This window comes from Varroa jacobsoni, unplaced genomic scaffold (genome assembly GCF_002532875.2).
Source record: "Varroa jacobsoni isolate VJ856 unplaced genomic scaffold, vjacob_1.0 scaffold_1113, whole genome shotgun sequence".
Classification (NCBI taxonomy): domain Eukaryota; kingdom Metazoa; phylum Arthropoda; class Arachnida; order Mesostigmata; family Varroidae; genus Varroa; species Varroa jacobsoni.
The window spans coordinates 163146-177935 of NW_019214015.1; the positions used below are offsets into that span (position 1 = coordinate 163146).

Consider the following 14790-nt stretch of genomic DNA (forward strand, 5'->3'; position numbering starts at 1 on the left):
TGCATCCAGCTACTAGCTGGTATGAATTATACACTGTAAACTTAATCATTGGAAGCAATACTAATGGTAATCCTTTTTTTAAACCATTATTTTGAAAAACTTTCAATGCGCTTCTTATTTTTTCGATTTGAGCATTATTTAGAACTAGAATCGACAACAGTAAATCTGCACCAGAGTAATGACACACAAGGTCGCATAGTAATGTAAAACTCTAACCTTTATTTATTCTTTATTATTACTATTATTTTTGCAAACACATCGCTTAAAATAAAGGACGCGTACGTATCAAACATACTGTTGTTTTTATAGGCCTTAATTATATGAATCTACAGTTGGCGCTTGGAGATGCAGGTGACACGATCACTTCGTACCGTATGTTTAAGGCCTAGAGGATTTCGCAGCCTCCTCCGACAGCTTCTATTGTTTTTTTCAACCCTTCAGCCTCTTCTTTAGTTAGGTCGCCCTTTATAACTTGAGGCACACTCTCAACAAATTTTTTTGCCTTTAATGAGCAGAAAATGCCAAAGTCGTTTAAAAATACGATTTTACGTTAAAAGTATAAATTACCGTTATGATTAACGCCTGTGCATATGCACAATAATTAATTATCTGTTCATTTTGCATACAAATTGTGCTACTTATAACATAATCATTAAGGAGACTATGATTTAACATAGGCATACCTGCACGAGATTAGTACCCTCCATAATATTCTTGAGTTCCTTGATGAGGGCGATCTTTTTAGCCTCATCAAATTTGACTAGTTTAAGTTTGAACGATGTCTGCATCTTCTTCACCTGAGGCTCGTCGTCCTCTGCAGGCGCAGCAGGGACTGCTGGACCAGTTGCTACGGCAGCCATCATAGGAGTTTCCTAAAAGTCATCAGATATAGAAATGTTTGCTAAAAATACTTATTTAAAACCCTTGAAAATATGATGACAACACTATTTACATTATATAAAGGTTACTCTATTATGCATAGCTCATGTAACTAACAGCAAAGTAACTAACAATTAGCTTACCACTGCATGAATACTAATACTAGATTTTTTTACCTGAATATTTAACGTCTTTTTAAGGAGTTCATTTAAGTCTGCTACTTCGATTAAGGTCAGCTTTGAGATCTCGGTCACAATGTTTGTTATCTTCTCGGGATACTGCTTCGATTCAACCGGCTGCGGCTGGGCGATGGCCGACATACAGCGGCTATGAAAAAAAATACAGAACAACGCACAATAGCAACATAAATCCCTTGGACTTTACGAAGTCATACTGCATATAGAGCCACATATAATAGCTTTCCTCACCAAACCCGTTGCATAACCACAGAAAGGTCTAGCTGGCTTAGAATTCCTTCAGCACTGGAGCTGGGTGGAAACCTGTGACCGTAACCAATCTTCCGGTGCAAGATTCTCAGTTGTCTGAATCCAATACTACGGTTTACAAAAGCTAATTGTTACCTTTTAGCCCATTTACAAATTAATAGCGATAACCATACTTTGTACTGTCGAAATCAGGTTTATGTATACAATTATTTGCTAGGACGCCGCAAATATACGGAAAAAAAGATTACATCATGCTAAAATGTTTGATTATTCCAATCAAAAATTTGATGGTTGTGAATGCAATAATAATCATATAATACTTTCAATAAAATTACTGTTTATGACATTTTAGCTCCAAAAATATAGGCCCCTAAAGCAGTCTTTTTGTAGAGATGCAAAATTTCTTTTATTTAGGTTCGACGCCGCAGCTTGGTTCGCGATTCTTGTGAAAATGCGAAAAGTAGTTTCAAACCTATATTTAGGGGCCCTTTAGTAATTAACAATAACATTTCATCATCACAATGTTCGCATCGGATCTCTGACTTCGACGGATGTTAGCAATTGGGGACAGAAATACAGAACTTGCGTCCCATCGTAGTAAGCTTGTCTTGGAATACGCGGCACAATAAACCTTGTCGATCGCAGCTTTCGAAACAAGCGAACACGCTTCCTGGCAGTGTAAACTGTTGAAGAATCTAAGATCGAAAATTTAGATCAGCTGCAACAGCAAGCCTACTGTGACCCTGTTTATTCCGGTGGAATGGTCAGCAGGCGCGATGTGAACTTCAGCACCAATTTTCTAAGTATTGGTGCTATTTTCACTACTTTTAATAGATTACCTGCAACCCTTATTGGATTAACTATCTCTGAACTAACGAACTTACAGCCGAAATTTTAATTAAGCCTGTAACGGTACAGTCAAAAAATTTAGTGCCGGCATCGCTGGTTGGAGTGCGCGGAGATGTGCCAGGACTCTTTCTCGTAAAACTAAATCCGTCTTCGTCAAATTGCTTTCAACGTACTGCTTGGACTTACGTTTTATTGATCATACCTGCAACCACGAAATTTGTGCCCATTTTGGAGCGCAAATCTTGAAAGTCGTAAAGCCATAACACACCCGAACATGCTGTTAAACTGAAAACTAGATGTACAATAAGAGACTTAACGGCAGACGCACCGATTCAGTACTGATCGGCAAACACAAATGTATACTAAATACTGGTTGGCCTGCCAGAGGAGCCACCGTATAATTTGCGTCATCTCCTAAAAGGACTCTAGTAAATGGCGTTAATCAAAAACTTAACTAGCCTTCATTTACAGGCGAAATCAGGTCTATGACAAGGGTCTAGTTGTGCGCTGGCAGTTATTCCCGCTGGATCGGTTCATACTCGCGTCGACCGTCTGCATTGACCTCGTCGACCATGACCAAAACACAAAGATGTCGTTCGACGGCCAACAAAGCGATGGACAGAAAAGTGAGTTTCGTCTTTTTCACTTTCTCCAAAACTGGTCGACTGTTCAGGGTCGCCGAAGCGACCTGTATTCGCTGTTGTGCGAGGCCAAAGACTGCATCGAGGCTAGAGGAAGCGTTTGATCCCGGCTGCTTCGGTGCTTAGAGGCGCGAAAAGCGACCTAGAAAATAAGCTGCCATCAGAACTTTTGACAGATTTAGTCAATCCATATTCTAGTGCTTGTGCGTAGCGATGCGGGAACAGGGTTCGGGTTGCAATAGCTAGATGTCGTCATTATGCTGTTGGTGTAATAAAAAAAGAAAAGCCTTTTCGTACGTTGCAAGGATGATGATCAATATGTTCGCGGGGATTACAGCCAACAAACAAGCCCAGAAAGAAGTTTTCCTTGTGGCAGCTCGCGCCCACTTCATTCCGGCGCTTGGCCATTCGCAAGAGCGCTCGGTGTTCCCATAATCTCCCTCGCCGTCGCATCTCGAGACACATTTAAATGTTGACTGTCATTGTCATAAAACAGACAATCAACACACAGTTGATTCAAGTAGAGACGACCGAAGAGAAAATGCATTGAAAGATAAATCGGAATGTCTTGCATCGTACTTGCATTACTAGTACTGCTCTATTGGGGGTAGTTATGGTAGTAGCGATGCCAATTTGTCCAGCGGTACGGAGTAACAACCAATCCATGGGATAGAACCCCCAGACCATACACTGCACTGAATACAGAATAATATATCTTAGCAAATTTATGTAACTGTCAGCTCATGATGACGACAACGATGATATTGGTGACAAATTAACCAATGATGCGCACTCCGGTTCTGAACAACAAAGTACAGTCTCATAGTTCTTTATATAATTTCGACGTATTGTTAAATGTTATTTGTTGACTTTATGCGTTATCTTGTTTGTCTAACGAGACACCTGCTACAGTCTTTTCTGTGATTGTTAAAAGAAATGTGTTTGGGAATACTTTTCGTTCCAGGCCGCTTTATTCAGATGTTTTCGTTTCAACAGCACGATGAATATGTTATGGGGCAGACGTTTGTAGTTTACTAATAAAATAAATTCATATATATACATCATATATAAGTATATATATAGTTCATCCTCTTCGGAAATTCTAAGAGCTCTACGGCCGTTTTTAAAGCTAAGTTTTACATAGCAATTGATTTTTGATTTTTTTTTTTTGATAGTAGATGGTGGCTATAGATCAGTTCAATCTTACATAAGAAAACCGTTAAATATTACATCTACTGTGTAAAAGACCTGATAATAGTTTTAGCGCTATTTAAGAGACGCTGAAGAGTGGTAACTCAGATTAATTTTTCGAAATTTTAGCAATATATGTATGCACGAACAAGCAGGAAACTAGAACGAAATTATCACGTAACACAATCTTTTGGACTATCCCGAGTACATAGGCGTGTATAGGTGCTAAGCGCCGCACCACGCCATCGTACCATTTTGTAGTACTCGCTGGTCAGTCTGGTGATGACCGGTTCTTTGAATCTAGCCGTTGGTTTTATTGAAGCCCGTGTTTTAGACATTTTAGCCCCGTTTTGAGTATATAAACATTATGAAATATATAAACATTTTTCTAAAACGGTAGCACAGCAACCACCATTTAAAATTATATAAAGCTAAAGAAACATGTAAGCCCTCAAAGTAGCTTCAAAGCTCAAAAGGGGCTTTGTAGGCCGAACATTATGTCACAGATCATCCAAGAAGCTTTTGAACTACCGGTCCTATAAACCAGACATTTCCTCACTATACTGTTTCTGGGCTAGCTGTAGTTAGAACCTGTTTTTATCGTCGTAAGTTGGACATTATTATACTGCTACCATTCGATGGAAAGATTTTTCACAGCGGTCTGGTGTTTTTCTTTAGCATCTTGTCGTTTTTGGATCTATTGATATATCAGTACACCTCATGCCGTATCAAAATCTCGTCAAATTTTGCCAAGTGCTTAGAATTACGCTTATATAAAAATATTATCAACAGTATTTTCTTCAGAACTTTTAATCTCAATTGTAAAATCGGCTTTCATTTTATGAGAAACAGTACAACATCTTTCCTTAAAGCGCTCAGGACCAAATTCCAAAACGCCATTGTCTATAAGTAACTATTCGAACGGAGAACATTTGTAGAATGGCTGTTATAATAACAGTAATTTAAGTATTTTACATTTCTTTATCTATGCTGCGAGTGAGACTGCTTAAAAGAAAATTAACAAAAAATATAATACTTTGCACTAACCCTATGTCCTACTAATTATTCTTATCATTCATGCAGTGAATCGTCGAGAACAACTTCGACTTTCGTTCGGCAGCGGCCGCACTCGGGAAAGGCCGCGGGCAGAAATGTTTCCTGCGACAACAACCATTGTTACACAGTAAGAGTATTTCATTACCACTCTTCTACTGTTTGCACGGGAGGAAACTGGGGCCACATGGGTTGGGATTATTTGACCCAACCGTTGAAAAAAATCGTTGTGATGAGAGAAAAAAATATATCAGCATGTTCACCACAAAATCCTTGTCTTTTGGTCAAATAAAACTTACATTAGCATAACGTTCATTTTCGGGAACACATTCAGTAAGTGCACCGCTGTCATTGCCCAATATAGCTACTAAAAGTGGGCTTATATGGATCACTGCTGATTCTATACGGAATAGTCAAAGAGAGCGATTTAAGCGCTCAGATATAGCTGTTATAGCTATTAGTTTAATATTTGCTTTAGCCTAATTATATTTGTAGAGGGAGTAGATATTGATAGCCAACTGATATTGATAGCATTTGGACGGTTCAGTTGTTCTGACATGATTTTAATCGACGGCAAAAGGGGTCTGTATCAGCGGAATCAGAGCTACAAATGTCTTTGTTCGTGAGAATAGCAGGTGATTTACGGGATTGCTTAAAGTAAAATTGATAATGGTAGAAAAGCCATCGACCGCATTGCCAACTGTCCGATACGTTCATGTTCATTGCCTTTGCAAACTTGTATATAACTGACCTTACCTTACCTTAAATAGGGTACAGTCTTGCATGATTTCTGTGTATCGGACGATGTGCCCCAGCTACGCGAATCGTACCAAATTTTTTGACCCATGTGCATTTCAAAAATTCAGAACGTTCGAGAGCCTTATTCCTGAAAAACATCGTTCTCTTATTAGATGAGACGTAGGTATAGCCTATTAGCCCCTGTTCCGTTTAGCTTTATTATTCTCTACTTATTTATATATGATCCATGCCAATGTTGCACTCAAAACCGTATAAAATCATATTTCAAGCAGTTTAGTGCTTTCTATAATCCCTTGAGCAATAACACTTGCGCCACTGTTTGAACAACTCATCAGTTTATTTACATCTTATGATTGGATTAACGGAATTTGTTTACTGCAGGGATGCGATGTCTCATCAATGGCTACCTACACAGCCCGCGGGTTCGGGCACTCTTCGTCTCTCACCTGCCGTTGAATTTGGTGCTACCGCAGAAGATCTGAAGGATCTCGGAGAGATTGGCGCCGGAAATTTCGGTTGCGTCAATCGAATGAAGCACAAAAGCGGCCTTGAAATGGCTGTTAAACGAATCCGGATGACGATAGACGAACAGGGCCAAAAAAAGCTCAACACCGAGCTAGATATTGTCATGAAAAATGATAACGATTTTACCTATATAGTGCAGTTTTATGGGACGCTGTTTCGAGAAGGCGACTGCTGGATCTGTATGGAGTTGATGGATACCTCATTGCACGAGCTTTACCGGCGTGTGTTCAGTCGGGGACAGCGTATGCCAGAGGAAGTGCTTGCCCAAGTAGCGTACAGTACAGTCAAAGCCCTAGCTTACCTTAAAGGCACGCTTCAAATGATCCACCGAGATATTAAGCCTAGCAATATTTTGCTCAATCGAAAGGTACAGACAATTGACGAACACTGAGTACGTCTTTTTCTTTAAGTGTCGTACGCCATTTTTACGGGTCCTAATTTGATACAGCTCAAAGTCACTAGTTAAAGTCAATCCTAGTAGTGCTTTACATATTAAATGCAGAAATCAACAAAGAAAGCGATACCGTACGTTTAATTTTTTCTAGATCAGCTTGACTGGTGAAATACAACGTTTGACGCGAAGTATTCCATGCTATTTGTACGTTTGACTCCGGTATACAGAGTGCTACCTAATAATTACGGGTTGTAATTAATATCTCTGTTTATAAAAAAAATGCCGCAAGTTATATTTTCTATCGTGCTTACGTTTTCCAAATTTTTTTTCTGTACCACTTTTCCCTACCGCTTTCTCGGATTTCTCGAAAATTGCCCGCTGCTGTGAATAGGGAGAAATTAAAATGTGCGATTTTGGTATTTCGGGCCGTCTAATTGACTCGATTGCGAAGACGCGCGACGCTGGCTGCCAGGCCTACATGGCCCCAGAACGAATAGACCCCACGAAAGCTGCCCACGGGTAAGTTCTGCTTATTTATATTCACTCCAAGATATCTCTTATTTGTATTGTGCGTGCTACTATGTGATACATAGAAACAGCTATTGTTGGAACTTGTTTTTTTTTTTAATCATATCTATTAAAATTTCTAGTAGTACGCAGACAGTGGCAGAAATTGTATAAAAAAAAAAGATGCCATTTTAATTGCATCAACAACGTGATAGTTTGAGCACTTGATCAAGCTTCTGGTTGAAAGAAAATGACGATTAAGCAGCCGAATATTTTACAACAAATGAAATTTAACTCAAATTCAATGAAAATCATAAAACTGTTTCCCGATTTATATCTTCTTGTCATGTCAATGATATTCGCTAGCTGCTCAGGCAATTTAAGACGATTATGACTGTGTGGGCAGATATTTGTATAAAAATGGACGGCCTCTGAAAATTAACGTTTTTACAGTTTTAACGCCTTCTCAATTTCGAGTGTTTCTTTAAAGCGTTTATAAATCTTTTATATGAAGGGTACAAAAAACTTGTCTGTTGGCCGCTATCTTGTTCATGAAAAATGTCTCCTTTCTTTCTACTAGGTACGACGTGCGATCAGACGTTTGGAGTTTGGGCATCACGTTGATCGAGGTCTCGCTTGGCCGTTTCCCCTACCCGGAGTTCAAGACTGTCTTTGAACAGCTCAATTGCGTGGTATCGGGCGATCCGCCACGTCTGCGCGACAGTGACGGCTTCAGCCCGCATTATACGAACTTCGTTAATCAGTGTCTGATACGAGACTTCGAGCACCGGCCAAAATACGATGCGTTATTGCTCACACCACTGTTGGCCAATTTGCGCAGGGATACGGAAGTAGTGGCGCGATTTCTCAACACCGTTCTACCCCCGCCCCCACCACTTCCGCCCAAACCTCCACAACTTCAACAATAACAGCAGCAGCAGCAGCAGCAAATGCTCACCAACGAAGCTAGGGAGTTAGGGCTGTTCTAGTGCCGTTCAGGCGCGTGGACTGCCCCCAAAAAATCGGGGCATTCTGCCGTACTCAGGTGCACAAGCCAAGATGAGTATAAAAAGGGGGCGGGTATTGTCGATAATAACGAAAACGAAATGACGACGATGATGATAAAGAACATTAAGATGACCATGTAATTATATTATTAATAATATAATTTCTATTAATTAATTTGAATGAAATTAAATTAAGATAAAACGACAAACTAAATATGGCGTGTGTTTATTTCAAATATACAGAAGCGCATACGATGTCCGTAAAAAGAACGTCGTATTTATGATGGCTATATATGAGAGGCTTTCGTGCGATTTAAATTAGATGTACATTTTCTGTGCCCCTTGGACAGACTTGACAATGTATCAGAATATTTCCGAGTAATCCGCAGTTACCCTAAAACTTGGTTAAAAATAAAATAAACTTAAACAAGAATAAGGTTTTCAGTGCAGCAAGGCCTAGTCTGTGAGTATGGGGGTGGAGATGTAGAGGCCACAGAAGATGGATTTTTTTGCAAAAAACGAGTATTACCGTGTGAGCCGGTGCAGTATCGTCGTGAACATTTCATGACCTGTTATATGATTTCAAGATAGACAAATTTCCCATAGTCGAAGAGGACGATGAAAAGTTACTCTGTTTTTAAGCTGGATCTTTTGACGTTATTCAGTTAAGGTTTGTCATCAAAGTAATAGTCAGACGATTGTACTTTTGCCCCTTTTGCACATGTATAGCTACGCCTCGTCATCTGTAACGCGTTACGGCAAATCCGATTTTCGAATACGCTCAAGTTATCCTGAGCTAGTTGTTCACAGGTTCGCATTTGCTCGAAATTTAGCTGTTTCGATACAAACTTGGCTTTAAGTCTTCTCGCTTTCAAATAAAAGGTCTGTTAAAACTTATGGTGAATTGACTTATGCAAATGCTTGGATGGGATGATTTGGAGAAGTTGCGCAAACTTTTCAAGGATGTAGGTGTTCTATCGATCCTTTCTTACCCAGTAATGCGTTTCAACACGTTCTCGCATTCCGTTACAAACTCTAATAAAACTAAACTCAGTACAAAAACACAGTCTAAATCCACTGTAGTTATCGTACAAAGAAAACTAGCTAGCTTTCCTTTATTTCACAGACAAAAGAGCTCGATATGTTCGATTCCAGACGATAAGGTCCCTGTTACTTCTGTACGTAAACCATTCATATGATACCCTTATTTGTTGTGGGTTCCTATGTGAATATGCAGAACTCTTCAGCTTTGTGTGAGCATAATTTGCGCAATATTATTTTGCATACAAAAGTTTGTTCGCTTTAATGTTTATTCTTCTATCGAAGATATATGACTAAGTGTCATATATGACTAAGCTAAAAATCATACAATTACAGTAGTTTCTTACAAGCGAAAACGTAAAAAATAATCAATTTAGGCTTAGGAAAAGGATTATAAGGTCTTCCGTTTTGAGTTCTGTTTAGTAACAGCAGAGAATTTTATTGTAGCTGTAACTAAAGCCTCCTTTTAAATTTTCACTATTGGTTCGTCCCTGTAGTCCTGAAACCAGTAGTTGTTGTATGTAAATATTGCATTTGAATTAAAACGACATAGCGCCAAAGCGTATTTGTTAGCTATCAAACCCGCTAACGTAAATGCTACGTGACGGATCAATCGAATGACTGAATTCGACACTCCGTGACCACGTCCACTAGAGATGTTGTGGCACGCATATTATACCTTTCAGAATTTTATTTTCATATAAGAGCACATGTTGTTTAATGTAGATAACTGATAAAAGAAGCTGACTTTACACTTTAACGTTCTAAAAGCATTGATTGAGAAGCTTCTCTCCTCTACAACCTTTAGAGGCGCAAATGTTCAGCATTAACATCCGTAAATAATGATGACATTTTGCCAGATATCCTTTTAAGTCATCAATTGATTTTCGCTGTTCTTGTTTGATAGCGTTCTATTGGATTTGCGGTCATACCGGATGCATCTTTTTGCCGAAGGGGTTCGCACACATCACAACGTACAGGTCTGAATTACCATGCCACGACTTCGCTCTGCCAATGTTGCGTACTAATAATGATGTAAAAATCTATCTATGCGTGTCTACCTAGCAATAGTTAATAATGTTTTTAGGGTCTTCTGCTGATATGTGCATTCGATGTTGTTTGGAGCATCAAGGTTTTATCATTACTAAAAATAACCCTTTATTTACTGCACCAAAAGTAATGCTACACCAGTCTCGTTGCAATTTTGTAGACAAGAATTTCCAATCAAGGAACCTCTTTCATTCATTCTGATACTAAAATATTTTGTAACGCTTCAAGCTCGAAACTATTTTTTTTTCTTAGAAGAATTCTGTTAGTTCTTATAGAAAATAATTGTTGTTTCGCGGTTCCTGTTAAGGTAAAACTTGAACGTTCATATAAACACTGAATTACATCTGCCTCGTTCTGCCAAAGTATTTTGGCATCGGTCTCCGAGACGGGATAGTCGTTTCATATCACTATACCCCATTACAATAGAAAAAATTATAAATATTTATTTTTCGAGGTAACTGAAACTATGTGGTTCTTCTCGTTCCAGTTTCTAAAAATACGTCAAGACTGGATATCGTTCACGCACCTTTCTGTTGCATGTATATGTAAAGAAAGCGCTTTTAATAGAATGGATTACACACAAAAAAAATAGGTTTCTGTAAGGACTCTATTCTTACAATCAGACGTTTTGAATCAACTTTGACGATGATACTAATCCACCCCTCTCTGTCGTGTCGGGGCTCGTTCAGAATGGTTGCTCATCTTTGCTAATGTACGCTACGCCTTTACAAAACAACCTTTCGAATGAAAGATCACTTTGCTGTAGAAGACGCTGCACGGTGACATAAGGAAGGTGACACGCTCTTATAAAGGTAGACATTTTCTGTTTCGAAGAACGGTGCATTCAACTACAGTTATAAAATTGAAAATGTCTCTCTTCCAGCCACCTTAGTTCCACTAATTCCTTATTTTTGTGAATAAAAATATTTAAGTAACAGTGCTATGTAAATAAACGTCTTAGCTACAAAACACTTAGGTGTGCAGATGTCAGCCCGGCTCGACCATCTGCGACCTTTAGGTTTTTTGCTATTGAAATATTCGGATGTAGCTACTGGTTTGTACAATGCCTGATCTTATTGAAATTGTCATCCTGTTTTCGAGTATGGTCACCTACTTCAAGAGACATTTAAACTGATTTATAACGTCGTACGGCACTTCTTGCCGGCAGTTAGTGGTTCGGCCCGGAACAATAACATAGTGACTGCAGAGGTTTATCTATGGACAACTGATGGACAAGTCGGATACGCCAGAGCGAACGTTCGGCAAGCCATGATATGGGTAACCATAGCGCTGACGTCGCTGTAAGCAACAAATCAATGTAATATAGGAGTTGGGTCCGTAGAATACGAAGTCGAGGCTAAAACATGGACGATTCCATTGACGGACGTCGAGAGAATAATAAGGGCTTCGCGCGATGTCGCTTCTCGAGAGATACCTTTAATGATCAATTGACTAGCCGCTACACGGCTAGGAAAGTCACAGCTGTGTGGTACCATAGAGTGTTGACGACCTGAAATACGCGACGCTGTCTTCTAGAATGTATGCAGTGTGGTGCATACACATGTGAAGGTAATACATAATATATACATTTCTATGGCCACCTACCCAATAGCACCCGATGGATATCTACTTGCGAATCGCGGTTTGTCGAGCTCATTTATTGCCTTTTTCAAACCGTAACTCTTCTGGCTGTTAGCGGTCGGCGTCGACCGCAGGCTCGAATACTCTAAGCCTCTGAGGCACTTATGTATACGTTCAAGTTTGAGTGGTTGACTGATGATTAACGAATAACGATTATAGATAAGCTTTCAGAATGCGCCGTTACAAACTGAACTGAAAAGCAAAATCACTTTAAATGCAGGAAACAGTAATAATAGATATAATAATGACGATTTGGCTAATAATTTAGAGGTTCATAGCTAGAATCTAGCCGCTGCATTTATAAACCCTGATAACTCTGTAGTTGTCTCGGATTCGACGCCGTTCAAACTCAAACGAGTTGAAGAAAGATCACTAATCCGTAACAAATTAGATAGACAGGGGCAACTTTTTTTTTTAAATATCGTGGCTAGATTGATGTCAAAAGGATGATAAAATCGATTTTAATAGAATCGATATACGACCGCGAATTTCCTCTAAAAAGCCACTAACCTCTAGCTAGTCAGGCAAGGACAGCTTTGTGGACGCACACACATACGGTCATTTTTATTTCATATACATATAAACATACACTTATATGCAGTGCTCTGTATTAGGTATGGTGATTTTTTAACAGTAATTCACAACTTCATTACTTGCTGTGAGCCAACAGTCACATCTTGAATAGTTCCGATGGAGAAATTGTAGTACGCATTTGTTGGACATCTACAGACTACAGATAACTTGCGTCGTCCACTTTGAAAACTCACGGAACCATGTTTTGTCTGGTGTTTACGACGTCAATGAGTTTCCTTTTTTGCTTCGATACACCCCTTGAGGCAACAGTAGCAAGTGACTAGAAGCGCTCCCACGTTCAAAGGCAATAGCCGGAACTCTGACAGGAAACTGGAAAGTGGAGGCATGTCTTTTATTGTTCTCTATTAAGAAATTGTCTCCGCTATAGCGTGTCCTTACGTTGTTGCATACAGCTCTTGGTAGCTAATAACGCTATAATCGTCATCATTGCCTTTTATGCGATTTTAACTAATAATTAATGCCATAGAGCAGAAACAAAAAGCGATCGGAACACAGGCTGGGTTGTGCCCTAACCTTGGTTCATAATTTTTCTGTTGCTGTAATCAAGCAGATGTCCTTGTGATACATCATCGTCAAAACCCCTTCTATCGGCGTCACGGCAATCTATGAGCTGATTTCGAAACTCAGTACGCGTCGGTGGCCACACGGTGGACAGCTGAGGATCCAGCTTTTTCAAAAGAAGAACACGTGTCCCCGATTTGAATCAAACAAAAAGGTCTTGTCATAAGCAACTTATGCGCAAAGCAAGACAAAATATACAGTAGTTAAAGAAAATGAATAAGCATAGTGACGTGTGAAATGCAAACTACAAACAAGGAAACACGTCAGTTAACTTCCGTTATCGTCTGTTTGTGACCATGTTTATATACTAGACAAAAAGCGGTTATCCGAGTTCGCGTTGATTTATAACACAGTATAGCTAAACGATACAACTGTAAACAGCGTACGAAATAACTAGTAGCTAGTTATGTAACGCGAGATTCTATAGGCTTTCAATATATACAGCGCCGACTGGTTAGACGCTCATCAAACGGAGACAGGACAACAGGATTTACCTGAGATAACAGTACTTGATTTTTAACACGAGGTAAAAGTTTCTTTTCTAAATTCCTTCGTAGAGCGCTTTTCTGATAATTTCCTTAAAGAAAGATGTCCAAACAACCTGCTCACGTTTCTCTAATTATCACTGCTAATCACGATGTATGTTTCATTAGTACTACAAATCCGTGAAAGATGTTCAAAGTAGGCATAACAACTATACACATACACATATTTTACTTAACTATTGTAATTACTGTGTGCTACAGAGCACTTTTATCTGATAAAATCGCAGCTAACGCTAACATAGAAAATGTTTTTGTTATTCTGATTCTGGTTAATTACTTTGGAATTTCTGGAAATTACCACAGCTAAATCATTGTGTAGTAAACTAACTAAATTACCATACAGTTGGATGCGTTTAAACTTATTTAGTCTTTCTTTTTCAGAGTTTTCTGCTTCTATAGCGCTATCGATGAAGGATTTCAAACACGAATCGACTGATACCATCAGAGGTGCGTGTTTCCAGCATAGCCAGACGTAGATGGCACGCGTATATTTTACGTTATTATGGATAATAAAAGTGCTCAACCCATATGGGATTTCATAGGAGTCAAATACAAATCTAACAGGATTTAGGAACAGGGCTGCCTGCATCTTAATAACATGACCTTCAATAACTAACACAAAGTCCTTCTGCACCAATTTTACAGCCGTTATACGCACAGTTTCTTTAAAGTGTCCTTCATGTGTCAAATTTACCTATTATATATAATATCAAAGAGCAAGTTGTTAATTATCCTGAGAATGCCTCCAGAAAAACGTTCTTTCATTGAGATATATTTCTTCCACTGTGTGAGCTAAGGTAGATCCATATGTGGTATTCACTTGTGTTAGGGCTAGCGGAATGTAAGCGAAGGAGTAAGCTAAATTGATCAATTGTCGAAAGTTGCCTGTTCCACGAGCAGACGATCAAATTTAAATGTAATTTTTATCGCTTAGTTTTGACTGAAAGGTCTATAGAAACACGCCGATAGAACTCGCGGCTAAAGATTCAATTTTGTTGGTGGCAAACGTAGGTAACTCATGCTATTGTTGTTATGAATGCTATTATTTTATATAGTAACATAACGAAAAGTAAACTAATAATTTGAAATCATAATTTTTTTTAATGT

General features: G+C 38.9%; 2 protein-coding genes and 2 long non-coding RNA genes across 7 annotated transcripts; 2 read left to right on the top strand and 2 right to left on the bottom strand.

Annotated features, from left to right (window-relative positions):
- Window positions 1-191: 191 nt before the first annotated feature.
- On the bottom strand, window positions 192-2507 carry mRpL12 (mitochondrial ribosomal protein L12). Of its 2 annotated transcripts, none has more exons than XM_022844520.2 (4): window positions 2377-2507; window positions 1056-1206; window positions 684-872; window positions 192-502 (listed from the first exon to the last, which is right to left on the bottom strand). In XM_022844520.2, the coding sequence occupies exons 1-4, from the start codon at window positions 2448-2450 to the stop codon at window positions 386-388; spliced, it is 531 nt and encodes a 176-aa protein (XP_022700255.1). In that variant the 5' UTR covers window positions 2451-2507; the 3' UTR covers window positions 192-385. The 2 variants fall into 2 exon arrangements, with proteins under 2 accessions (XP_022700255.1, XP_022700256.1); XM_022844521.2 differs by having other exon boundaries at window positions 2361-2492.
- A 142-nt stretch (window positions 2508-2649) lies between these two features.
- On the top strand, window positions 2650-8465 carry LOC111266764 (dual specificity mitogen-activated protein kinase kinase 4). The gene is made up of 5 exons (XM_022844512.2): window positions 2650-2800; window positions 5090-5189; window positions 6200-6710; window positions 7129-7256; window positions 7825-8465. Exons 1-5 carry the CDS (start codon window positions 2764-2766, stop codon window positions 8171-8173), a joined length of 1125 nt encoding a protein of 374 aa, XP_022700247.1. The 5' UTR covers window positions 2650-2763; the 3' UTR covers window positions 8174-8465.
- On the bottom strand, window positions 5804-13185 carry LOC111266769 (uncharacterized). Its single transcript, XR_002684258.2, has 3 exons — window positions 13091-13185; window positions 12494-12886; window positions 5804-5945 (listed from the first exon to the last, which is right to left on the bottom strand). It is a non-coding gene; the product is annotated as an uncharacterized LOC111266769 (long non-coding RNA).
- On the top strand, window positions 11120-14554 carry LOC111266770 (uncharacterized). 3 transcript variants are annotated; one of them, XR_002684260.2, is made up of 3 exons: window positions 11120-11154; window positions 13128-13664; window positions 14065-14554. It is a non-coding gene; the product is annotated as an uncharacterized LOC111266770 (long non-coding RNA). The 3 variants fall into 3 exon arrangements; XR_002684259.2 differs by lacking the exon at window positions 11120-11154 and adding an exon at window positions 11819-11911; XR_002684261.2 differs by lacking the exon at window positions 11120-11154 and adding an exon at window positions 11819-11911 and having other exon boundaries at window positions 13128-13292.
- The last annotated feature ends 236 nt before the right edge of the window (window positions 14555-14790 follow it).

Coding starts and splice junctions, on each gene's coding strand:
- mRpL12 (XM_022844520.2), bottom strand. CDS start 2,450: ATGTTCGGGTGTGTTATGGCTTTACGACTTTCAAGATTTGCGCTCCAA. Junction 1,207..2,376: donor CACAAATTTCGTGGTTGCAG/GTATGATCAATA, acceptor TTTTTTTCATAG/CCGCTGTATGTCGGCCATCG. Junction 503..683: donor AGGGTACTAATCTCGTGCAG/GTATGCCTATGT, acceptor TGCTCATTAAAG/GCAAAAAAATTTGTTGAGAG.
- LOC111266764 (XM_022844512.2), top strand. CDS start 2,764: ATGTCGTTCGACGGCCAACAAAGCGATGGACAGAAAA. Junction 6,711..7,128: donor ATATTTTGCTCAATCGAAAG/GTACAGACAATT, acceptor TGCTGTGAATAG/GGAGAAATTAAAATGTGCGA. Junction 7,257..7,824: donor CCCACGAAAGCTGCCCACGG/GTAAGTTCTGCT, acceptor TCTTTCTACTAG/GTACGACGTGCGATCAGACG.